We start from the raw sequence: 26,655 nt of genomic DNA, 5'->3' as shown, positions 1-26,655 counted from the left end.
ATCACGTGTTCAAGTGTTTGCTTATAGACTGACCCCTGAGCGACATAGCACTCACACTTTATGATGCTCCCACGTGTGAAAGAGACAGAAAAGGTAAGAACTTTAAATGATAGTGAATTGTTTTTCTTTAAAGAAGATATTTATGAATGATATATGTGTATTATGGCAACTGTATAGTAAATCAATGAAATACAAATATGCTAATATAAAATCTAGATATATAAATCTATCTGTTTGTCCCTTTAAGAGTTAAATAGTTGAGCAGCTACATCAGCTTTGTTTAGGACAAACACATGTCCTCTCACAGCCGCCAATAGATGGTTGTGCAACTAATTAGAAAACAGTAAGAAGCTCTCGACCACAAGAGAAGAGCAAACATGGTGGTTTATTGTCAACAGGCGAAGCTTTCTGATTCCTTTCATGCATATAAGTCTCAATAAATCGCTTTTTCTACTCAAATTTTTGGCCCGTCCGTCCGCCTGTCTGTCTTTCTGTCTGTCCGTCTGTTTGTCTGTTTGTCTCCTGGCGGGTTCCCTGTTTTGTTGATGTGTGAGACCACAGTGGGAGACGGCAGCAACAGTCTGACATGCCTGATGAGAGCATGGAATTTATAAACAAATGTGGTTCTGTAATGCATGCTTTGAAGAGCATATGGCCGGGATCCCCGCCGAGTACCGGTAATTAAATAGTATGTACCTACTGTAAGTATGAGAAAGAAACAGAAGTTAGGATTTGACTTTCACACATGTGAGGCAGAAGTCCTGAGAAGCCGCAACGGTGAAGTTCACTTTCTTGATGAGCAAAATTCACTTTCATATGGAAGCAATACTTAGTCCACTACCGGCCCCTCCACTTCCCCCTCTACCTCATTACAGTTTAATGGATGGTCTGTTTACTGTTCAGCATAAACACAGAATGAGACTGAACAGCACGGGCAAGACTGTTTGTGTTTTCTGTTTGTGTGTATATACGTTAGGCTGCATGTGTGTGTGTATATGTATATACTGTATATGTATGAAGATGGTACAGAGAGCCGTAAAGAGCGGATGTGTTGCCGTATACAGGACAGAATATGCACTTTGCAAACCTCGAGCTGCAGCTTTAATGTGTAAAATATATCAGCGTGAAGTTAAACAAAGCCAAACAGACGTCCACTGTGCTCGTCACATATTTAGAGTCACCCGCATTTCACTTCTGAGAATTTATTCGCTCTTTCTGAGATGATGTATCCAGCTAGATCACAATGTGATGCAACTCTCAGCAAGTATTAAAAAATGAAACACATAATATTCAAATATCTATAGTCTAATCAATATTTGTATATTAACAATGGATCACATGACTACTTGTATTTGAAAGGAGATATCACCTAACCCTGCAGTTTTACCGTTTTGGTTCACTCTCACTGCTCTCATAGCGCCGTTTTCTGCAAAAAAAAAAAAGCTGTGATAAACCCACTATTCACTATGTGCACAGCACCAGACATCAGATAAACAAACTTAGGAACTAGTTGGTGAACATAGTGGAGCATTTAGCAGCTAAAGAGCCAAATACTTGCCTCAGGAGTTGGTGGAGACCAAAAACAGAGCTAAAAGGAGAGTGAAAATTTGCCAGGTGGCCAGAAACACGGCGCCAAAGGAATGCAAATGTTGCCTCATGTCTGCTGGATGTGTGAATGAACACCTGTTTACTAACATGTTCAACATACTGTAAGGTGACCTTAATTGCCATGAAAGGCACCTTTAAATTAAATGTATTTTCATTATTATTAATAATATTTGAAGTTGAAAGGTAATAAAATGTCAGTGTTGTGTTTATAGCTTGTTTCTGCTGCCCCCAAGTGGTCAAAAAAAGCAGTTAAGGCAGGTTTAACAAGAAGACAAGAAATAAGTATTGCTAAACACACAAACAACTGACTGCTTGAATACGTATTTAGTTGTATTCAGGGTGTTGGAGCCTTTCCCAGCATCCACTGAGCAGAACGCAAACTGAACACAAACTTGTGTCATATTCATGTTTACACGGTTACAGTAAAGTTATATCTAGTGGTAGCATACAAACAGAAAATGCATTATTTATATATGCAGAAAATGAACAGAAATTAAGTATAAAGATCAGGAAACACTGCAAATAAATACCATATTATCAGTTTAAATGTTAGTTATGGATAGTTCATACAAACGTGGCAGTCTGTTGTTCATGTGTGCTGCCAGGTATTTTGCTTGTTGTAGGACTGAACTATGTCAATGCTGCTCTATACATCCTACAGCAGAGGAGTTATCAGAAAACTTCTAAAATGTGAAGTGAGAAGTTAACACGCAAATAAGAAGCAGGTTACATTGCTGTATGACGATCTGACCACCAATACCGCCTCTACACTTCCTCTGTACTGTTTCTAGTTTCTATGCATACTGCTGTGGCTTTACAATACATTAATATCTATTGTTATTGATAACCACACATAGCTATTGTCTCAAAAAGTTGGCAAGAAGCACAGAGCTCATTCTTCGGTTCACTTTTTTAAGCCGCTCCACATGCGAGATGTATTTTTGACCCTAAAGCTGGCAAGGTGCCGTCTCCATATGGACAAACCCAGACGTTCCACAAAGTTTTGCTTGATGAAAATCTTTGATCACAATGAAGCCCTTCTGTTTTTCAACAATGATCAATTATTAATGCAAAGAATGTGACGTGCTTTGGTTTGAGCTGTCACCCATAATGTACAGATTATTCTGTGAGTTAGGCTCATTACACCGACTGAAGACATTTCAAATCATCCTACATGCATCTTTGATTTTTAGTTAGCAAATCTAAAGTGAGGAGTCATCATGTTACGATATTTCGTCATCACCTCATATGCAAAAATGCCACAAAGAAACAAATCAGTAAATCAGTTTTAAAGTTGCAGTTAATGTGACATTATTTCTGAACTGTATGTGCTGTAAGTAGAATGTGGACCCAAATGATGCAGAGAAGGTTTTAAAATCATGTTCATTAAGGTATGTTTGCTTTCTCACCTGTGACATATTTAAAAGAGTCAGTTCTTCATGTGTTCTCCACAGTTTATTGAAGACGAGGTTCATTGATTTGCTTCATGGTGATAAAAACAACATGTGTGTCTTCAACAGCCAGAGCAACATGGTATCCATTTTAACCTGCCACACACGCTGCTTTGTCACTTTGTAGAGAAATGGCAATGACACCGCTTTGCTTGTGACTTTGAACATATTTAGAAATAGAGATCACATTTCTGATTTTTTTTTGCTTGTGTAGTGTTTAAGCTCTTTTTTGCAGATTGTTTATCCGTTTTAACAGCTGTGACAGACAAATCCAAACTGTATATGTGCATGGGCATGCATGTGTCCAAGATTGTTTGTATCTCCATACCACAAAAATGTTGTTATGCAGGAGTTGGTGGCCTCAATGCAGGCCTTTCAATACAGTTTACAGCCCACCTTTTCCCGTTTGCTGCACGACAAGCTATTTAAGAACTGGTTCCGGTAGAAACTGAATTTAAACTGAACTGAAATTATCCAAAGTTTTTCAGTTCCTGTAGTCACTTTCTACATTGTGTTTAATCCATGTACTGCTTTTTAAATGTTTTGTTCTACCTTCTCAGATGGACGACATAGACGCCATGTTCAGCGACCTGCTTGGAGAGATGGATCATCTCTCTCAGGTGAGTTGCACAGCAGGGCTGTGAGCTAAATGCTAATGTCAACATGCTGATGTTCAGCAGGTATAATATTTACCAGATTCACCGTTGTAGTTTAGCCTAACATTTGCTAATTAAAGGACCAATATGTCATATATTTACTGTAATACATCCTAAAATGATCATGATGTGTCATCAGAGATTAAGGAAACATGCTGAATTGAAATACTGGCTTCTCGACAACAATGTTACTGCCAGTATGTTCTCCTTTGAAATTCCCCCCGCTTATTTCGACACCCTGTTGCCACATATGAAACAAATTGGCACGCAAACACAGCCTTCTGCAGCCGTGGAAGCAAGCAAACCAACTGGATAACATAACGTTAGATTCTACCTGACCTGAAAAGCCTCAGAACAGGTAACCCTCAAATTTGGACTGCTGTTACCAAAATATCCCCCTAAATGCTACACATAAAGTACAGCTGAGGCTGATAGGAATGTCATTTGTTTTGTTGATATTTAGTCAGAAACCTGATGATGGAGCTATGAAAAGTAAAGGGATCACCAAAATAATTACAATTTATCCTAATGAATGTCTGCAGGAGAGTTTTTCACTTAAAACCAAAACTGTTGACCTCGTGGTGGTGCTAGAGAAAAGGTCAAGGTGTCATCAGAGTCATGAGGGTCCATCCTCTGAGAACCATGAATCCAATCATCCAACAGATGTTGAGATATTTCAATCTGGGCCAAACTGGTGAACCATCCAACAAGTATTGCCGTGCTTATCGGATAACACATCCCATTATGCATTAGTAAACTTCATCTGGAATTGTGAGCAACAACAGTGTGATATCAAACATCTTTGGTCGCATTCTTTCTCAAAACATGACCAGATGAGCTGAGACTCTGGCCGACGGCTGCCACGACTGATGCTTTTGAAGCAGGAACAGGTTACAAGAAGCGAACCAGACAAATCACTCAATGTTTACCTCGCTAATCTGGACATTATCTGATTGCACATGGCAGTCTTTGTTTTGAAACCGAAGCATCAGACAGAAAAATGTAAGGCGACGCTGAGATGATGAAGTCATGGCATCTGGATTGGACCGTGGGCGATCGCTGCAGATTCCCTTAAGCGCACATAAGCTGCTCATCATATGACCACGGCGCGCCAAGAAAAACATTACACACTTCTAGCTGATGCAACCTCAGCCTGAGGCGCAATTCATTATTGTCCATTTCAAATCTATGTATGTTAAGTTAAATGAGTGCAGCCCTGAGAATGGGATCAATCTGGAGCATTACATCAGCCATACCAGAAAAGGGCTCTATATGTCACTTTGGCATGCGCCCTCTTGGAAAGCCATCACAGTGACAAAAACCACTCCACAGACTATTACCAGAGTTAACAGGAAAAGCATTTTGATTAAAGCACTGATCCTCTCAAGAGTCTGAGAGACAAAAGGATTTAAAGTGATTCCACTCATCGCCTTGATTGGGTCCATTCTCCGCTTTACTGCCTTGGAGCCAGAAGACAAAAAGGAGTTTTTTATCATAAGGAGCTTGGAGGTGTCATTTAAGCAGCAGCTCCAGCAGGACGACATGTGTTTTCAGACAATCATCAGGGTTGAACTGCATGCTGCTGGCGGGAATCATTTTGTGTACAGGTTGGCAGACTGCCCAGCTTGTTTATAGAATATGATTGAGCCTGTGGAGACTCGTGTTAATAATTAAGATATTGCAGTCTGGATATGTTTTCCTCATGGTATTCAGGTTATTAAATAGGGACACGGATTCAACAGAGTTTGGATGTATGCACCGGATGAACAGCTTGTTCCAAAACAAAAGAAGAGATATCACAGCTTTGACAGATCAGTTTTTCTTAAAGGAACCGTGTGTAACATTTAGGGGGATCTATTGGCAGAAATATAATATTAAAGAGGACCTATTATGCTTATTTTCAGGTGCATACTTGTATTTTGGGTTTCTACTAGAACATGTTTACATGCTTTAATGTTCAAAAAACGCTTTATTTTTCTCATAATGGCTGTGTTGCAGCACCTCTTTTCACCCTCTGTCTGAAACACTCTGTTTGAGCTCTTTCCCCGCCCTCCCGAAAAGCCCAGTCTGTTCTGATTGGTCAGTTGGCCCACTGTGTTGTGATTGGTCAGCTGAACCAAACTCTTCAGACTACGATCCAGCTCCGCTCTAACTAGCTATGTTTGAGGGCGTGCCAAACTAGTCACTAAGCAGGTATTATGCAAATGTGTTCCTTGGTGACATCACCACATTACGGAAGAAAAGGCGGGACTTCAAGCAAGGCATTTCAGGCATTTCAGGAGCAGTGTTTCTGTGGGGGAGAGTAACTCCTTTTGGCGAGGACTTTGGGCTTTGTATCTTTGCAGACCTTTTACATGCACAAAAAAAACTATATAACACACTAAATGAAAGGGAAAAAACACAAAAGCATAATAGGTCCTCTTTAATAAAGTAAAGTATGTTTATTTTAGTTTATAATCGCCTGAAAATAAGAATGTACAGTAGCCCAGAACAGACAAACCAAACCATTCACGTTTTAATGCTTTTGTATCGGCCACCGTAGGGAGAAATTTCAGTTGGTTGCAATCTGCAACCTCACCCCTAAATGCCACCAGATCCTGCACACTGCACCTTTAATGATAACTGATTCATGATTTATTGTCTGTGCAGAAGCTGAGTAGAGTATGTTCTCTATTAAATGGTACAGCTTGAAAACAGATAGCGATCAAGTGCAGGGAAACAGTCCCGGATAAACAACAGGCTCATCGTGTAACAACAGTTGAGAGATGTTCAAGGACACATGTGGCCTACTTTGATTTTTTGGGCTGCACTTCGACTACAAGTGTTATCTTAAAAGAAAAACTGCAGCTTCTGTCAAACACATGACTTCTTTGTAAAATGTAATGTAAAACATCCTGTGAAAATATATCAAATTGTTCACAATATGGCCAAGACAGTGGGACCCCTGTGACGGGAGATGTTGTTAATTGACCAACTCATTGTTTCGTTGCAGAGTTTAATGCCAGCAGCGGACGCACTAGAATTGGATCCTGCCTCACAGACAGAGAGCACCTTCTCTATCGGCTTCACAGACCTACATGGTAAGTGTACGTTCAGATGATGATGCTTTCATCCAAAGCAAGAATGGTAAATAAAACTTCAATGTTATACAACCACATTGCCCTGGCTGAAAGTAAGTGTGATGTAGAAGGATGCAAGCGGGGGAGATTAGAGATAGTCTTTCAAGAGATAAGTCTTCCGTTGGGAGACGAGGAGTGACTGTTTTTTCTTGTGCCAGGAGGTCACGCCAACCTCTAGAAACCAGGAGGGATAAAAGTGGAGATATACCAGTTTGGGAAATAAAGGATAAATGGATGGCTGTGGCGCACAACTGTTAAAAAAAACAGCAAATTCTTTGGCATAAATACGTTATTAGGACTTAGAAATACGAATACATTAGCTAAATGAATAGATCAAATTAAATTACAAGGGGACAAAAACCAAGCTAGTATCATGCTTCAACAAAAGGGATTGAGCAAAAGAATATTCATTTAATACAAAGTGAGAACATTATGTTAAAAGGAATGGCTTGACATTTTGGGAAATATACTTCTTTGCTTACTTGCCGAGAGTTAGATGAGAAAAAATTGATACCACTCTCATGTCTGTATGTTAAATATGAAGATACAGCCAGGAGACGTTAGCTAAGCTTAACTTAGCTTAGCACAAAGACTGTAAACAGGGGGAAACAGCTAGCCTGGCTCAATGTATTCTCATACAACGGTTCGTATGATATCTTACGAAAAAGTAATTCCGACGTTTTCCTACGAATGTCCAGTAACACGTGTCAATTTCCACTCGTTACATACAATTAAGATACTTAGTAAGGTTTACGAAAAGATGGACTTAGCTAGGTTCAGGCAACACAACTACTTAGTTAGGTTTAGGAAAAGATTAACTTGGTTAGTTTTAGGCAACAAAACTACTTAGTTAGGTTTAGGAAAAGATACGTAGAAACGATACTTATATGACAAATAAATCAACGCTGACTTCCGATGTTTTATGGCTCACCCATCCACCCGACCTCCTTCCTACTCTGCATTCACCACTCTCACTCTTTATACTTGAAGGTTCACAATTACGTGGATTACACACAAATTGATTTCGTGGGATATACACAAATTACCCTGCACCCTACGAACGGTGTATGAGACCAGCCTTTGGCTCCAAGGGTCTTATCGTCAGTGTGAGGTTGAGGCCCCTTTACAAGGCCGCTTCTCTAACCTTCAGGCCAAAACTGCGCACTTATTATGTCCTTACAGAGTCTCTCAATGAACTGGAGGACCACGACCTGGATGCTCTGGTGGCTGACCTCAGATCAAAATCAACCATCTCAGATGGGAGATTCCCCGAAGATCACCAGACCAGCAGCCCTGCAGAGAATCAAATAGCAGCGTCAGCTATGACTCATGAACATGAGCCAGCAGCTGCCTTTCCTCCACCATCAAACTCTGCTAAATCCTCGGGAGGGCTGCAGATGGTAACCTACAATATGTGACTCATTATAAAAATGAAGTTGTATTTTTGTGAAAAGAATTGATTACGTCCTCTTGTTATGCTTCCAGGGCGACCCCCAAACAAAGGCAGACAAAATTAAACTGGCTCTGGAGAAGCTGAAAGAAGCCAAAGTGAGGAAGGTAAAGCAGGTTTTTGTGCGTCTTTCTTCACCATGCAGTCACACAGAAAACGTTAAGCTCAGCTTGCTGCCTCTTCTAGTTGATAGTAAAGGTGCTGATGAGCGACGGCAGCTCCAAGACACTGATGGTGGATGAGAGACAGACGGTGCGGGAGGTTTTGGACAAGCTGTTTGAGAAGACATACTGCGACTGCAGCATCGACTGGAGCCTGTGTGAGACCAACCCTGAGCTGCAGATTGGTGAGATGAACGCACTCAGATCATATGCAGGCAATACGCCAAAAAAAAGATCCACAGAGGCAGGAGACACACGTTTTCTCATCATTTCAGAAAGAGGCTTTGAGGACCACGAACACCTAGTGGAGCCCCTGTCTGTGTGGACTCGCCTCAGTGAAAACAAAATCTATTTTGTGTCAAGACCTCAGAAGTATGCAATGTTCACAGACCCTCAAGTGAGTACGAGTTTTCTTCTCGCCAAAGTTTTATCACACGGTTTAATGCTTAGTCAGTGCTTTTCTCACCCTGAAGGTATTTTACTTGTGGAAAAAGAAGAAAGCATGTTTGAGTGGGATGAACGAGCAAGCCAAACAGCTCTTAATCAAGGTCAGTATCATGCTCACACTTTACCATAGTACTAGAACTATATGTCAAGTTGCATGGTTGAAATTTTAAAAAATACATTGATTGTCGATCAATCCATCGTCTCGGACCGCCTTGAGCATGTTGTTGGCATTCAGGGACAGGCCCTTCAGTGGTTTGCCTCATACCTCCAAGACAGATCAGCCTCTGTCGGAATTGACAATGTGGCAGCACCCAGGAGTACCACAAGGCTTCATATTGGGCCCCGTTGTATTTTCCTTGTGTATATATATATATGCATCCTTTGGGGTCAGTTTTAAGATTGTGCAGATGACACCCAGCTGTACCTCCCACTGATCCATGCTGTTTTAACTCTCTCTTGAACTGCATTGAGGATGTAAAATCCTGGGTGGCAAAAAGCTTCCTACAGCTAAACCAGAATAAAACTGAAGTCCAAATATTTGACCCTGCATTGACCTTACTCCAACACCACAATCAACACTCTTGGGCTTCGGTCATTGCATGTCCATGCAAGAATGTCGGCGTTATCTTTGATTCTGGTTCAAAATTTAATAAACAAATCAACTGTGTTGTACGCTCTAGCTTCTCTTATTTGATTGCAATCATCTATTACATTATCTCACAATCTCATCTCTCTTTGGTCAACAGCATTGGTTTACAAATTGATGTACTAATAGTGTTCATTTCAGTTTTGCATGTAATCTTTGACCCTGCAGGAGAATTTTGGAGGTTCCACTCAGATTGTTCCTGATCTCGAGGGCACGCTGTACCTAAAGGAAGATGGGAAAAAGCTTTGGAAACCTCGCTACTTCGTGCTCAGGGCCTCGGGCATCTACTATGTACCCAAGGGAAAGACTAAGGTATGGCAGATCAGTTTTCAACAATGAAAACATTCTATATCATATTTCATTTTAAATGCAGGCATGTTTATGCTACACTGATGGCAGTAACATATTGTTGCTCTGGAGACAACAGGTAGGTGAGAGATTTTATCAACCTGTATGGGCGAAACCAGCTCCTACACACAAAGCCTGGTGGGTTGTTGAAAGTGAAACTGGTAAATAATCAGTTATGGTTGTTTCATGATATGATTTTTGGCACCAGGCACAAAAGACAAAAGATAACCCACTTTATTTGCATCATACTCACAGTTTTACCATTGTGAGCTAACTGTAGCTGTCTAAAATTACAAGCTGGATTTTAACATACAGAGAAAAAGTTAATCATAGGCAAGTACATATTTTAGGTCTGTATGAAGGGGAATAATTAAACCTGCAGGAGGCAGAATATTTTTGCCATCATTGGGTAAAAATTCCATAATAACCTTTCAGCATATTGTAATTCAAGTGTGCCTTTGACGGGAGACTTTGGCCAATCACAGGTCATTTCAGAGAGAGAACATTCCTATTGGCTGTTCATTCAACGGAGGCAGCTGTCAATCACTCGCAAACTCCGATCAAACGGTCAAACTAGGCAGTGCCGATCAAATATGAATCAATATTCTGTTACTGTAATGCCTATTTCTCTCCTCAAATGTTTTCAGAAACATCTTGTAGTGTACTGTTTAGCTGTAAAATGAGAAAGTTTGCTCCGGCTGGTGGGCGGTGCTTGGTATTTCCTCAACTAATGTCAACATGGCAAACTTTCTTTTTTTTCTCCGGTCTGTGAAATCTTACAGATGCCATTAGGAGCACCAGAGGACACAGAAGCACATGATTTTTTTCAGATTACCTGTCTCATGCACTACTGTCAGGATATAGTGACCGTTTTATAAAATGTTATCATATTTGCTCCAGTTGTTCACTGCCGCTTTAACTAACTAATAACTATATTCCATTTGTTACGACCGGTAAAACCCACAGAGAAAAAAACAGGACTCACCAGCACGACTCAGAGCAAGGCAGGTGCAATCAAACGGCCTTTACTTGCCAAACAGGTTCGGTAGTTCAGTCAGATAGAGGCAACCAAGGATAAAGCACAAAAACATTGTCAGGAAAAAACAGACTGAGTTCAGGAAAAACAAAAACTAACTTACAGGAAATCGCTGGAACGGTTGACTCAGGGAACAAAAACAGACTGGCACAGAGAGACAGAGAAACACACAGACTAAATAGACTGGGGAGGTGAGGCTAATTAGGAGCAGGTGAGGATAATTAGGTGCAGGTGAAACCAATCGGGGAGGGGTGGGTAACCACACAGGCAGGAAGTGAAGTATGAATGAAAAATGAACTTCCATGACCTCCGCCATTTCTGACAACGTCAACAAACACGGCACAACTCGTAAACTCGGAGCTTTCAGCAACTTTACGAGGTCGTGAATACCACAAGAGGGGGGGGCGTTCATATAGACTCTTCTCGTGAACACGGTAAACACGACCCCGTTTGAAGTCTCCCTAAACATGAGGCTACAGCTAGAAGTTGGTTAGCTTATCTTAGCATAAAGACTGGATAGAGGGGAAAACAGCTAGCCTGGCTCAGTCCATAGGTAAACATTTAGACAGGGTCAGGCCAGCTTTGTGCTAAGCTAACCAGCTGTTGACTACAGCTACATATCAGACACATCAATCTGCTCATCTAATAAAACTAATAAGTGCCTTTCCAAAAATGCCAAACTGCTTAAAAGATGCATCTGCACATATTTATACATTTGCAACGTAGACAAGTAGTGTCAGGTTTTTAATGCAGACTATTCACAACTGTCCTGTTGAGGAGAAAATAAAAAAAAACCTGGTGAAGACAAGTATGACAGCAGTCTTTAAACAGAGACGAGAGATTTTTTTTCCCACTGTGTGATCTCTATGATGGCTTACATCTGAGCTCTCAAACATACCAGAGGCAGAAAGGCAAGAGGAAAAGCAGACGACGTGAAGACAATGAATATGGACAGTGTGAATTGAGGCCCCGCCACTGTTACAGAGCAGCATGTCGTTCTGTCACTGACACAAAGCAGAAAACCACCAACTCCAAAAAATCATCCAAGAGGGAGAAATAATTTAGATGGAGGGCAAACTGTGTGAAGCAGATGTGCAAAATCCTAAACATAAGAGAGCTGCGGGAATTATCTGAGGTCAAAGACACACGAAGGAAGCAGATCAGGAAAGGATAGTTCATTAGGTATGGGAGAGAGAGAAATGGAAAAATCAGACAGAAGAAAAAGCATAACTGAGGTTTTACAGCAGTCTGAAGTGGACCTACATGTGTAAGTACAACAAGACAAGACATGTAGACACAAATGCTATTGTCATATATCAAGAAGAGATAATAATGGAGGTATGAGACAGAGAATGGGTTAGATGAAGGAAGAAAAGTGGACGTAGAAAAGATGAAGTTAGTAAGAAACCTGAGAGAGCGGAAAAAAAAGAGAGAAGCCAGAACAACAGTCATCCTCTGCGGGTCACCTCCACTTCCAGGAAGCTTCACTTTGTAGATTTCTGTGAAGAGCAGCATCGTTGTCAGTGTGGTTTAATGTGTGAACAAGATGTGTTTGTGCTCAAAATCAAAAATGGAAGGAATGTTCAAAATGCTTTAGAAAGAAAAACAAACTCAGTAGCCATGGAGCTTCATTGTTGACTTTCTTTAGAAAAATAAAGACAAATGGCCTTGCACTTCTTTGAAGTGTCTTCATTTTTAATACCAACCATACAATTAGACTGAGAACTTTTATTTCTTCTACACAACATGATGACAAACGTAATGGCACAGATAGCATTTAGACCACTCCAATTTATGCCACATCTTAAACATCGCTGTAGAACTGTTCTGGATTGGCAGTTTTTTAAAGAGGACCTATTATGTGTTTGTGATTTTTCCTTTTCCTTTAGTGTGTTATATAGTTTTTTGTGCATGTAAAAGGTCTGCAAAGTTATAAAGTCCACACTAAAGGGAGTTACTCTACCACACAGAAACACTGCTTCTGAACTGCCTTAAACGCCATGTTTGAAGTCCGTAACGTGGTGATGTCACCAAGTAACACATTTGCATAATACCTAGTTTGCCACGCCCTCAAACAAAGCTAGTTAGAGCGGAGGTGGAGCAGAGTCCGAAGAGTTTGGTTTGGTTGACCAATCACAACAGAGTGGTCCAGCTGACCAATCAGAGCAGACTGGGCTTTACAGGAGGGGGGCGGGGCAAGAGGTCGAACAGAGCGTTTCAGACAGAGGGTGAAAAGAGGTACTGAAGCACAGCCGGTATGAGAAAAATAAAGCGTTTTTTGAACATTAAAGCATGTAAACATGTTATAATAGAAACCCAAAATACAACTATGCACCTGAAAATAATCATAATAGGTCCTCTTTAACGTTAAAAATGCTAGAAAGTTGATTACCATGTCTATGTTTGTGTCTAAATGTAATTTAATTTCCTGTGATGCCAATATGTGAATTTTCTCACTATTCCCTACAAGCACCTGGGAGGAGCTCTGCTGTGCACAACACATTTGCAGGATAACCTGAGACTGATTATCATACCTCTGTTAGTCCACTATGTATAGTGTATAATATTGTCTACATTATGAGATTTCTACGTGTCATTGTGATCATTTGCTTTTCTCTCTGCCCGGCAGTCTTCCAGTGATCTCGCCTGCTTTGTTCGTTTTGACAAAGTCAACATCTACACCACCAACAACTACAAACAGAAGTACAGAGCGCCCACCAACTTCTGCTTCATGCTAAAGGTAAACTCAACAAATGTGATTATCCGAAGTTGCGTCATTGCAAAAAAAGTCCTGGTTTGACAAGAGAAGAAAGAAAAATTAACTCAGGCGGATGTCTGAAACAATAAATAACAAGCAGTTCATATTTCAGGGAGCGACGATCCTACCTACCCATCTGTGGTTTTTAACTGTGTTTAGAATCAAACCATGCCCTATTCAGACATTTAAGAAGCCTATTTCGCACAAGTTGATGTTCAAATACACTTTCAGATGCCCTTCAGATAGATTTACATGTAGATACTTCAGAGGGGATTTAGGCCTCCCAAACACAAACACAGGCAACCTTTTGAGAGCCGTAAAAAAGTTGCTGGTTCTTTATCATCATCCTGCATTCACATCACCCTGGCAATCGTCAACATTGTGAGGACATTTGGGATATTTGGGAAGGATCATCTGAAATAACCAAAAAACATTGTGATCTAAGACACTTAGAAGGAATTACTGAAACAAGATATTTTCTTTCTGACAAGTAGTCTCTTCACAACATGGTCTCAGTTAAATAAAACATTACGATGCATTTGAGATAAGAGAATAAGTCCAGAGATATAGCTGCTGGTTTGATATCAAATCATTAAAAATGATACCCCCGATTAGCACTGTTAAATGACACTTAATCCACTTACTGTATGGTACTTTCCATACTACAACAGTTCACTTACATCAAACATGAGCATAGACTGAGAAGAAGACTGAATATGACGACAGCAGGACTCTATACACTCAACTGCACTCTCTTAATGTACACTGTTTGCAACAGATAAAGATCAAGTTGTCAGGAGACACAACAAGTTTTGTTGGCAGAGACGGCAAAGTCATGTTGAGGGGAAGTGAAGAAAAAACAAAAAACCTTGACTATTTTCGATCTGTGACTGCAATGTGTAGCTATTTGTGGCAGCCTGTCGTTATGTCAAACAAGTGCTTCTCATCCATCAGAATCTGGACAAATATAAAATAACATAGTGTTTGCATTGACTGTGCTGTTTTTTGTTTACCTAATCAAAAGATATAGTCACATCTAGAATTTCTAGGTCTGTTTGTTTTTAATTTAATTTAATTAGTAAAGAGCCACATTCTCAGTGAAAAACAGATTTTGGTCCTGTTTTAACAGTTATAGTCATGCGTCATGGTCCACAGTGCAGTAACAGCTTGGTGTCAGCTGCCGTCTGCTGGTTCATATGTGTACTGCAAATACACAAACTGGCAGCAGAGATGCAGCATTTGTATTTAAAGGAGCAATCCACTAATTTGTTAGTCTGAGACAGTGGGATCTGAAAAGGGAAGTCGACGCGGAAGTGCTTTAATTGTAACATTTTGGTCACTTAAAAATATCTTATTCAGCATTCAGAGCTTTGGAGACTATGTTTATAACGGAAAGCCTGTGTTACAAACTGGGGATGTGGAGTTTGGAAGACTTGGACATTTACCAGGGAGGCAGGGTCCACCGAAAGACACTAATGAGTTGCATTATGGGAAGTGTAGGATGTGGCTGAATCATGGTCATGAATCAATACTAAATCATGGGAGTTCCCCTTTAACGTCACTGTCCTCTCTACTTGTACTCTTTTCCCAGCATCCCTGCATCCAGAAGGAGTCGCACTACGTCATGTTCCTGTGCTGTGACGATAAACACACACTGCTGCTTTGGGTCAACTCCATCAGAATAGCCAAGGTCAGATTCAAACACTGTCTGTAACACAAATGACTTTAATGTGAGCAGTTAAATTAGAAATCTATTTTAGCTTCAAGTTGGAGAATTTTATGGAAGGAAATAGCAAATATAGACATTTCATCACTGGCAAAGATTCAAGCCGGTGTGTGGTCTGTCTGTGTGTTCAGTATGGGACCGTCCTGTATAAGAACTACCAGGCTGCAATGAAGAGAACCTCCAGTTTGCAAACTTGCCACTCTGCTGCACAGAAAGGTGAGTCTACACATGCGAGGGAAAATATAAAACTCTAAGAAATAGAACTTTGCATAAAGAAGCTAAAAGTAATGTTTAGCAAAGTTTATGTGATTCTCACATTAAGTGCAGACTGCAGTGACTCCAAAGTGTTGTAAAATAAGGGCTTTGATCAGAAACTTTAAACGAGCCGTCAGGACTTCCGTAACGTTGTGATGTCATAACTATACAATCACCAGTAGAAGTGCCACTAAATTCTGTGTAGTTGACACATCGAGTGAGTCCCCGGCTGCAGTGACGCTGTGAACACCGAAACAGCACAGATGCCGAAGACCGGAAAACGTTGACCAATCTAGAGTGGGGGCTTAAAAAGACAGGCGCTAAAACGGAGCGTTTCAGACAGAGAGTGAATGCAGGTATATTCAGACAGACAGTATGAGAAAAACAATGTGTTTTTTGAACATTAAAGCATGTAAACATGTTCTAGTAGAAACCTCAAATACAAGTATGAACCTGAAAATTAGCATGATATGTCCCCTTTAAGACCAGAATTTTACTTTAAGCATCTTTATACATACCGGCCCAGGTCAGAACGATGCTGATGAACAACAGCAATGGAGAAAACTGTAGGAAAGCAGGAATATTCGACAAAAACATAGAGTAGGAATACCACTAATAAAACCCACATCTCTGGAATTAATCCTCATTTCTCATCTTTACAGACCGATTGAACAGTCACGCCCCTAAAACCAGCCCACAGCCGGGTTCAGCTTCACCCAGAACCACAAAGTTGAAGACTATCCATATGAGGCACCACCTGACTTCATCCCTCCTCCTCCTCCTGGACACACACCCGTTTGAGACACACCTTCAGCTATAGCCTGGATTTAGCCAATTTAGCCTCCCTTGTTCACACATCTGGATAAATAGCTTTTATTTATTCCCAGGTGTATAGGGATATTTATTTTTGTTTGCTTTTGGACAAAATTTCTGCAACTTCTATAAATGTTTTTCACCAGTTCCAGCAGCTTTACGACACACAAAACACACACCGTTCTGTTCATTGTTTCAATGAGCTGTTTATTACAAAAAGACTGTACATAAATTTCAATGAACACATCCTATGTACAAACTGAGAGGAGAAGACAAATATTGGATTCTGTTCCCATGAACGTTTAAGTTACGGATTTTTTTTCATCGATAAGAAAACACACATCAAAGAAAGGCGCCTTGACCTGCGATGCCCTGAAATGCGAGACGTTAAAGTGGTAAACATTACAAAGTTCTGCACGTCAGCGGTTGTCTCATGGTTTTCTCTATGAAAAAAGTATAAATTAATCCTTTACATAACAAAACTGCTATAGCGGACCTTCCTCAGCAGTCTCCGACACCAAAAAACGAGTTGAATGCAAAGCTAGAAATACATTAGGTAGAAAAAAGTTGATTTTCTCACAGAAAATTACCTCATGATGGAAAAAATACAATCAAGAATGGGATGTAGTGGCAAATCATTCACTGTAATGAAGACTTTCATGCACAGAGGCTGAATGAATACTGTTCATTTGACTGACTCATTGTCTTGTGTGGAAACCTGAAACTCCCCTCACAACATAAGGAAGTCTGTATCCATTTCAAAATAAAAGTCTGTGTCCAATGCCTGTTATTCCCAAAGTATTTATGATTATGTTTGTTTATGTGGCTTGTTACAAACATAGATTTCTGAGATAAACGTTAGCTTCGGTGATATTTGACGGCGGGTTTTACTTGCGCCAACAATCACTTTGTAAGAGCAGGCATCTTATTTTTTGCAAAAAAGTAGTAGAAATCAGAACAGAAGTCTTCGTATCGGCACTGTTTTTAAGACATCGGGATTGCGATTAATCCCTTCACTGCGGTTAGCAGGCGTCATTCATATGTGGTATCTGTATCTGTGTGTGGGTAGACAGAAACAGACTGGATCTAGCTTTAGTACATTACTGCTGGGGCGCCTACATTCACTAAAATGCAGAGGCGATTGACGACGATTACAATCAAATCTGATGGATTTTCACCCTCTGGGAACAAAGACTAACATCCCTTGTTACCTTTCTACAGCATGTAGAGCAGGATCTTGGTTTGAGGTTGTTGTTGTGGGTTGGTGATTTATGGTTATTGAGCACCGATGTAAAGCACCATACCAGCAAACCACTAAAAGAACGGACGACAAGTTGTAAAGGTTAGTTGATACTTCTGGAGAGCAAAAAAAAAAAAAATAAAAATCTAAAACATTGACGGAAATCATCAAGTCATCACAGTCGTCGACAACTAATCAGTGCAGCTATTCCAACACAATGGAAAACAACATGGAAACATACAGGTTAGTCCTTCCTCTTGCTTCACATTTTTTGAAGCAATCTCTGCTACAGTAGCTGGACAGCATCACCGAATATAGTGATCAAAATGATATAGTGGTGACTGAACATAGAAAAATAAAATGTTTCTACATGGCCGATAAAGAGTTAAAAATGGCACTGTGAGTGATGAATAAAATTAATGTTCAAGTAAAAAAATAATCAAAATTGAAAAACGACATCCAATCTTGGCATCACCTCCACCGACGCTGATGGAAACGCACAGGTTTGAAACACACTAACTGACAAATGTACTGTTACTGGCAGCTTCTCACGTTACGGTTTATATACAAGTTAGAGAACAGAAAGAAGAAACTGTTTGTTTTTTTTGTAATGCATTCTATACACTCGGTTCATCCTTTTTAACAGCATCATCCCCACCGACACGGAGCATAGTTAATACACAACTCCAGGTCCCTCTTTAACATGTTGTGTGATTTGGACATCGACGGCATCGAACATTCACTCGTGTCCTAATGCACTTGTTGATGTCTGTTTGTCCTTCTCAGTTTTTTTTTTTTAATAAGGTATGATGGATGTTTTTTGAAAGGAGGGAAGGGGTCAGTCTGCTGGTCTACAGTGCAAATAAAGGGGTAGGAGCGTCTGCGCAGCATTTTATCCTGCTACACTGCCTCATCTATTCATGAAATCCTAGAAATACTTCACTGTCTGGATCTACTGCATACTGGTAATACTGGAAAATGTTGGTTGCACATCAACACTAAATCTAGATTTACTTGGCATTCTTTGAAATTATTCTGTAATTTCTCGTGAGGCAAAATGTGACTGTTAAGAGATTGGAAAGTGCTACCGACCACCGCGGATGTAACGGCGGTAGCAAAAAGGCCTTTTATCTCCTCCCTTTTGTCCACAGTGTAAACTAACAGACCCCGGTCCAAAGCTTCAGCACCCTCCTTCTTTGTGCGACTTTTTTTTTTTTTTCTTGGAGCATAACAAAACCGTGCAAGCACAAGCCCCCCAAAAAAGAAAACCATTTGTAAAATCCACCATGGCACGTCATTCAAAAATGGGAGCTGTATGAACTGCAGTCACACATCTGTACATCTTCACGGTTTTACCTCTGGTCAAACTGCAGTGCCATTTTGGGTGTGGTTTTTTTTTTAGTTTTTTTTTTTTAGTCAGCATAGTGCATGATCGACTCCACGTAGTTTCCTGGGAAGAGTCCGGTGACGCCGCCGGAGACGCCTTCGTACCAGCCGTCGTCATTTTTCTTGATTATGTAGATGATGGCTCCTTCCATGAAGGACAGCTCATCCTCCTTGTCCTTGCTGTAGTCGTAGATGGCCACAACTGGGAACAATCAAAGAAAGTTATCGTTAAAAAAAAATAAAAACAAAAATTAAGTTGAGTGTTTTTTCAGTTGGTAAGAATTAGGGCTGCCCCCTCTTAATCAATTAGTCATCTAATTGGTCGTTTTGGTCTTAGTCGACTAAGATTTCTTTAGTTGATTAGTCGACTAATCGGTCGTTTTGGTCTTAGTCGACTATGATTTCTTTAGTCATATTGTCGACTAAGACCAAAATGACCAATCGACTAAAGAACGACCAATCGACTAAATGACTTATTTCCATGAAACTTATGAGCACATCTCTGGTAAACACAGGATTTAAAGTGGTGCTTTTGTGTGATTCTTTGTGGAGAAACTAAGTTAATCGATTAGTCAGCAAAATTGAGTGTTGGTCGACTAAGAATTTCTTTGGTGTAGGACAGCCCTAACAAGAACAAAAAAAGTGGAAAGCCGTCACTAACCTTTCTCTAAATAAACCTTGGGGGCCCAGTGGGGGTCTCCGTCGGCGTAGGGATCGCTGTAATGAACCATCGCGGCATCCTCTTCCTCGTAGTCCACGGGTGGGGGTGGAGGAGGCGGGGAGGGCTCCTCAAACACACCCATGTCCTCTGGGGGAGGCGGAGGAGGCGGGGCGGGGCTGTCTGTTACTGAAAGAGGACGGGATGGAGAAGCAAATGAGAAAAAAAAAGCAAGAGAGAAGAAGTTCACAGATAACGTGTCAGCTCTCCTGAAGTCATCCGTCACTGCAGTCAATTCCAAAATGAATCTATTTCAGCAGAGTTTGTGTTCGTGTTGCATCCCAAAATTCAATACGTTTTCATGTCTTATTTTTTTGGCTGGTTTCAGTCAGAGAAAATCTGTAACAATAATTTGATTCTATAACTAACTTTTGGCAACAACAAAGGTCACTGTGTAGAGGGACAATGGGACTATATTCCAATAAGAAATAAATAACATCATGTTGTAGATTTTAAACTAGCATGCATATTGTCAAATTAATTTTCCATATTGACAACCATCGTGTAGACCAACAGAAACCTTTTTGAACCTTGTTACTGTGGACACTTGTGCATTTAAATGTTCACTAGAGGGCAGCTTTGGGTCCTTTCTGCTCTTTAGTAAAGCAGTCATCCTCCAGCATCTGCTGCTACTACTGCTACTACTGCTGCTACTACTTATACTACTACTATTCAGATGCCGTGGAAAGGATTTTAGAAATAATGAGGTCATCCAGTCCAACACTTTATTCAGTTAGTTATTCAGTTATATTTTCTTGTACTTTTCATTTCCCAACATGAAGGTCTGAAAGCTGTTTTAAAGGCTATTCAAATCATAGGAAACGCAATATTTGTTAAAATGTTTGTCAAAATACCATTTGAAATGAAATATTGTGGAGATGTCCAGGCCTGGATTTTATTTGTTTTTTTTCGAATATACAGCCTGTTATGTTTTTTAGTTAGTGCCTCAAAGGGATGTTTAAGAATGTTTAAAGCCTCTCCTATTTCCCTTTACCATGGCCTCCTCTTATTAACCATGGCCTCCTCTTAGACATTCACAAAGTGGCATGATTTGTGTTTTAGATTTTCCCCTGAGAGATTAGCAGTGGCATTTTAAGCATATACCTGAAAAAATAAACAATTTTATGTGAAAGATGTGTGTATTTGCTCATACAGTCAGGTTGCTTCAGTGTCTGAAGGCTAAAAGGTTCTGCAGAAACGGGACCCATCATCTCTATCTGCGTGTTCACACAACTACGAGGTGGTATATCGAGTGAATCGGTGTGATTTTAAAAGCTTGACTCTGTCCCGACACTCTTCCACTGGTGCTACAGCCTTCAGTCTTGTGGTACAAGCGTCCTCTTGGAGCGAGTCTCCCTGCAGGCTTTTTACACCCACAAGTCCAGAGATAAAAGAAAAACTGCACCTCTTATCTAACTAATTCATAAGCCGGCTCTTGAATTAAATAAACTGCAAAGATGCACCAGAGAGGACTGAATTTAACACATCCCTTCAATTCCAATCTGCTGCTCACATACCTTTCTGTCCCCACTGGTCTAATAACTGACTTTAAATCTGTTTAAGCATTAAGAGCTGGAAATGCTTCACTATATAAACAATAGCTGAATGTATTAGTCCAATGCATTACCCCTTTAAAAGGTCTGTGTAAACACAGTCTACATTACATTTAGTCAGGGTCTAAGTATGCTATGTAGTTGGCAAGGACTATATCTGACTGAATATTAACCATTCCCTAGAAAAAACTGTGTAATAATAGTAAATTAAAATTCAGGCAGACAGAAAATGCATGATATTCTCTATTAAAAAAACATGTGTGGGTACCTGTTTGTAAGTTATCCAGTATTAGAGTGGTAATATATGAGATCAGCAGGTCTTGACTCTTTGTTGCGATGTTTTTGCACCGGAGATCACTCGTTAAACATTAGTGTCTTCAGCTCCGTGACCTCATTTTGACTGTGGCACTCTTTGTCTGTTCAGTCAGGCTGACTGTTGCTGGTCATACTAACTACCCAGTTCTTCTATTTACACATTAATCCCTGTTTCTGGTGCCGGAAATGTAATGTTCCTGTTTGCCAGAGGGTCTCTACTGAGAAAGACTTTCCAGAGCTGTCTGTTTAGAAGAACAAAAGCTGAAAGCTTTCATAAAAATGGATATAAGTTTACTTTATATCCTTTATATAACAAGACTCTGTCAAAACCGAGTATATGTCTAGACTGTGTTTGGTCAGTCTGTGAATATGTGGCTAAATTGTTATACAAATAGTCAGTAGTCATGTCTGTAATGTTAAATCCAGCGGTACATGTCCACCAGGTCGGGCGAGGACACTAGCGGATGCGCTGCTCCACTCAACTGGCCGTTCAAGTGGTGCCATACCCTATAATGCACCTGATTGGTGGTTTCTGCTCGCCGGAAACAGGAAACAACATGGCGGCCTGCTCGTAAACTTTCTGTTATTCCGTCTAAACAATCCACCAAAATCTACTTCTGAAAACATTTTAAGTGAGAAATAGGCAATGCCACTGCTGAATCTGGTTTCATTTTAGAACTAGATCGCTTAGTTTCTCAGGTTGGTCCAAGTTTCGTGAGACGGACGCGTCACGCTGGACGGACTCATTTGCATAAAGGACTGTACCCTGCCTTTTCATTTTGAAAGAGCAACGGCCAATGAGGAAACTCCAACACTCGGCCGACCAATCGTGTAACTTCATCACTCACTCAGTGACAGACTTTTGTGTTTGTAGAGCTGGCCCTCTGCGGTCCAGCCAAAAATGTGCTAATGACTGGTTTAAGACCATAAACCTGGTTTACGGTTTAAGGTATAATCCATTCTTTGAATTACTGTATGACTCATATCTGGTAGTAAGTAAAGTATTGGTTAAGTTATGCAAAATGACTAAATATTTCTTTCTTTAGCCATATATTTTCTTACAATTATACATCTTTAAATGTATTATTAACAGTATTGTATTTGACAAAAGTATTTTTTTGTAAAATTTATAGAAAATTCTGCTACTTTTTGTCACTAAAGAATATTTTTTTTAAATTTGTTTTATTTTTACGGTTAGTTTTGTTAAAATTGTCCTTTAAAAGGTGTTTAAAAACAGATATTTAATTTATATTTTTAATTATTTTCTTATTAAATCACAACATATTTCAATAAAGATTTAATTATTTTAATTTTATCATGATTTTCCTGTTGTTTTGAAATACAGGGAAATTATAAAATCTATTAGGAAAAACTGTAAAAAAATTATATATATATATTTTTTTTTTTACAGTGTAGTGCAGCAGCCTGCGTTACGTCTGACCAGACAAACACAGACAGTTAAATCGCTGCACAGCTGCATTTCTCCAGACAGGCGGATGATGGTGAATCAGGACACGGCATCAGGTCACATTTTCTCTCCTCCGTGGACAGAGAGAACAGGACGCACGCTTTCAGTGATCCATCACCATGGCAACAGACAGTCATCCGGGAGGGGGGGCCGTGTGTGTGTGCTCCCCCCCCTCGACCCCGAATACAGCGCAAGAAAAGGTGTGCCGAGTGTAGCAAGCCACAGAGAAGAGTGTACAAGTGAAGCAGTGAGTGGACGTTGAGACAGATTCAGAGCATTGATAAAAGATGTCTCTATATACAGTATATGTATACCGGCATATATAGAGACCTAAAATATGGACAATAAATTCTGTACCAAGAGAGATTTAACAGATCTGATGATGATAAATGTACCAATCACTCACTGTAATGGATATTTATTGAAAATTGCGATTTGAGTAAATTTAGGTCAGTAAAAGATTTATAATGTAGGTCATTCAATAAATTCAGTTTTTTTATGTTTTGTGCAGAGGTGTGGGAGTCAATGTGTCTTAAGAACACATTCTGAGATTTTTGGAAATGGACAGCAGGTACGTGCACATGTGTGTGTGTATATATATATATATATATATATATATAAAGGTTTTATATTGTCCTCATACATGTTTATCTGCTCAACTAAGTGCATGCTTTCGTATGGATTTTCTACTTACTGCTCTCCTGCATTCTGGCCACAAAGCCGGTCAGAGGGATCTGTGGGGTCAGCTGGACCATTGGAGGAGGAGGCGGAGGAGCCACAGACACTGGAGCAGCAACACCCAGAGAGGCAAACAGACGAAGCAGCAGAGAGACAGAGGAGCGATGGAGGTGGTGGACAGGGTGATGACAATGAGAAGAGCAAATAGACATGGTAGAGGAGATCGAAGAAGGGAGAAAGAGGTGAGAATAAAAGAAAACAAAAAAAAGCTTGTGAGTGAGCGAAATATAGTGCAGGAGGAAGCATTGCTGAGCAACTCATTTACACATTTCCAATCAGTGTTCTTTTGTGCTGCAGTTTTCAAGCTGGGCTAAAGAGGAGGCATTCATCTCATCTCAAGTCTGAGAATCTACCTCATCAGCCGACGTTTACGTCAAAAGCAAAAAAGGCTGCAGCTACTAGCAATATGTTTCTGCTACAGTGAAAGAGCTGCAAAGCACTAAACAGACCCAAAAACATGACAGTGGCAAGGTGACAGCTCAGTAGCTGTGTGGCAGGAAGCAGAGATATGTGGTCTCAAAAAAAGCATTTACTGGTAGCGCTACATCTAATCCACCCTTTACTGAATGGCATTCATATAATCTCCAAGGGGTGGCGGAAAAAATCGATACAGCATAGTATCCCGTGGCAATCTTAGGGCTGCTCCAATACCGATACCGGATCGGATATCGGGCCGATAATGACTCAAATAGCTATATAAATTATGTTTATATACTATATACATTATATACTGAAATTTTAATTCCTGTTTAAGTTTTAACCAATTTGGCCTACGCTACTCTTACAACAACTGTCTCCACAGAGGGCCATTTGTGTTTTCGAGTCGGCCACCGTAGCTCACCAACAAGCTTGGCACACGGGAGAGGCTTCAGTTGGTTGCAATCTCCTCACCTCACCGCTAGATACCGCCAGATCCTACACACTAGACATTTAAGTATCGTGATAATATCGTATTGTGGGGCCTCTGGTGATTCCTGCCTCTATAATCTCCATCTGCTGCCTCTAACATTACACTTTTTGCTGCATTATCTTAAAAAAGGGGGTAAATGAATAGACAAACACAGCTGTCCTCACTGATGAAGACATGATGTCACACATACACACGCATGCACGCCAGGTCTGACTCATAAATCACATGTAATGGAAGGGCGTCTGTAATCTCACATGGGCAGTAATGTCTCATTATTTCCACCCTGCTCTCTTCCATCCACAGCTACACACCCCCCCGTGAGATCAATGAGCTCCCTCGAGTACAGGAACCAGATTTTTTTGTGCTGTAAAACTTCGATCCACCAGGAATCCAAACGTATCTTTAATTAAATTTCAATGAGTAGACATCACAGAGCTGATACGCTGCTGTCCCAGTTAAAGTCCCCTGGTTGATGCAGCTCTGCATCATTGTCTCTCTCCTCCCAGACAAGACAAACAAGCCTCCACCGTCTGAGCCGAGGAAGACGCCTGTCCCTTTGAGAGACAGGAGCCATTAGAGGAGAATGGCTCGGAGTGATGCCTGCCAAAATAAATTCCACTCTGCTGAGAGAAAATATATGCATATGTCCTGGGTTTCCCCTTGTCTAGCAGCTATTTATGTGTATTCTGCCCTGAAATGCCTGCCTGTCTCTCCTGAACATGAAGCCGTCTCCAGCTGACTAAAATGATAAAGTCATAACTCAATTACTAATGGTAATGAAACACTCTGCACGGCAGTGCTGAGGTGCGGAGGTTTCAACAACCCTGACTTCAGTTATTATGGTTCATCATTCATTTTCATTAGCCTCTAGAAGGGGCTAGCCTCGTGCATATCTTTTAGACCCAGAGGAGCGTTTTTAGCAGTTTCACATAATTATAGATTGTGGAGTCAAAACACTGACGACTGCCGAGAATGGATGGTACAACAATACAAGCTTCCTCTCTGCTTTATTCATAGCTACTGTAGGAGTGGCCAAAATGTGCATCAGATTAGATAAAACTATTCCCTACACACCACCCAGGTAGTAAAGCAGACCATTTCTAAACATACGTTATTGATTAAAACATGTATTACCTGAGTTCTGTGGGTAGGCGGGGCCTCCGTTGATGTGGGGCTGCTGGGAGGAGACGGAGGGGGCGCGGCGGTAGGTGCCGGTGGCCGACACCATGGAGGCCGAGGAGGTGGTGGAAGAGTTGTGACGGGAGATCTGGCGGGAGATGGTGCCGAACTGGGACATGGGTATGGGACCCAAGCCGGGGCCCTGGGGCACCGAGGCAGAGGATGTCGCCACTGGAGGAGAGGAGAGGAGAGAGGAAAGGAAAGGAGAGGAGAGGAGAGGAGAGGAGAGGAGAGGAGAGGAGAGGAGAGGAGAGGAGAGACATGATGGGTACCCATTATTAAAACCTCAGCCTGATAAGACACCTTTAGTGCTGACTTATTATTATCAGTAGCTTTCGTAATAGTAGACATTCATTTTCAGTATATTTCCAGGCAGAATGTGAGTAAAAATAATAAGCTGCTGCTGGTGTGATAAGAGCATTAAAATTCAGTCTGCTTACACTAAAGGTCCACAGGGAATAAAAAAAAAATAAACATCAAAAACAGTACAATAAAAAAAGGTTTATGCAAAAACGCTCATCTTATTCTTAACCACTTTAATATTATTTAATATATTCTCAGGACTCTAATTTTCTTCCATTGCTTCCTGCAAGGGACAAACATTTGTCTGCTCAGTAGTTTCTTCAGTGTATATTTAATGTATGTTTGAGCAAAAACTAAAAAAAACTTGATTA

At 40.5% G+C, this 26,655-nt stretch overlaps 2 protein-coding genes across 8 annotated transcripts in view; one reads left to right on the top strand and one right to left on the bottom strand.

Annotated features, from left to right (window-relative positions):
• Positions 1-17,257, top strand: LOC119498377 (amyloid beta A4 precursor protein-binding family B member 1-interacting protein-like). Its single transcript, XM_037787214.1, is given in 14 exon segments — positions 1-93; positions 3,620-3,679; positions 6,708-6,795; positions 8,017-8,234; positions 8,320-8,391; positions 8,471-8,630; positions 8,721-8,842; positions 8,919-8,993; positions 9,707-9,850; positions 13,552-13,662; positions 15,272-15,370; positions 15,538-15,622; positions 16,324-16,386; positions 16,389-17,257. Coding segments are annotated over 14 exon segments (1,404 nt in total). The 5' UTR covers positions 1-60; the 3' UTR covers positions 16,463-17,257.
• The window catches only part of LOC119498375 (abl interactor 1-like), a 35,581-nt gene continuing 25,586 nt past the window's right edge, over positions 16,661-26,655 (bottom strand). For 2 of the 7 annotated variants that reach the window (XM_037787207.1, XM_037787208.1), the window contains 5 exons: positions 25,937-26,152; positions 23,849-23,938; positions 19,762-19,947; positions 19,206-19,302; positions 16,661-17,788 (listed from right to left, as the gene is read on the bottom strand). In XM_037787207.1, the coding sequence (XP_037643135.1) occupies positions 17,632-17,788; positions 19,206-19,302; positions 19,762-19,947; positions 23,849-23,938; positions 25,937-26,152 (746 nt within the window). In that variant the 3' untranslated portion in view covers positions 16,661-17,631. Of the gene's footprint in view, positions 19,303-19,761; positions 19,948-23,848; positions 23,939-25,936; positions 26,153-26,655 lie in introns of all 7 variants that reach the window. The other 5 variants (XM_037787212.1, XM_037787213.1, XM_037787209.1 and 2 more) reach the window with 4 other exon arrangements.

Source organism: Sebastes umbrosus, chromosome 12 (genome assembly GCF_015220745.1).
Source record: "Sebastes umbrosus isolate fSebUmb1 chromosome 12, fSebUmb1.pri, whole genome shotgun sequence".
Taxonomy (NCBI): domain Eukaryota; kingdom Metazoa; phylum Chordata; class Actinopteri; order Perciformes; family Sebastidae; genus Sebastes; species Sebastes umbrosus.
This window is presented reverse-complemented; position numbering and strand designations above follow the sequence as displayed.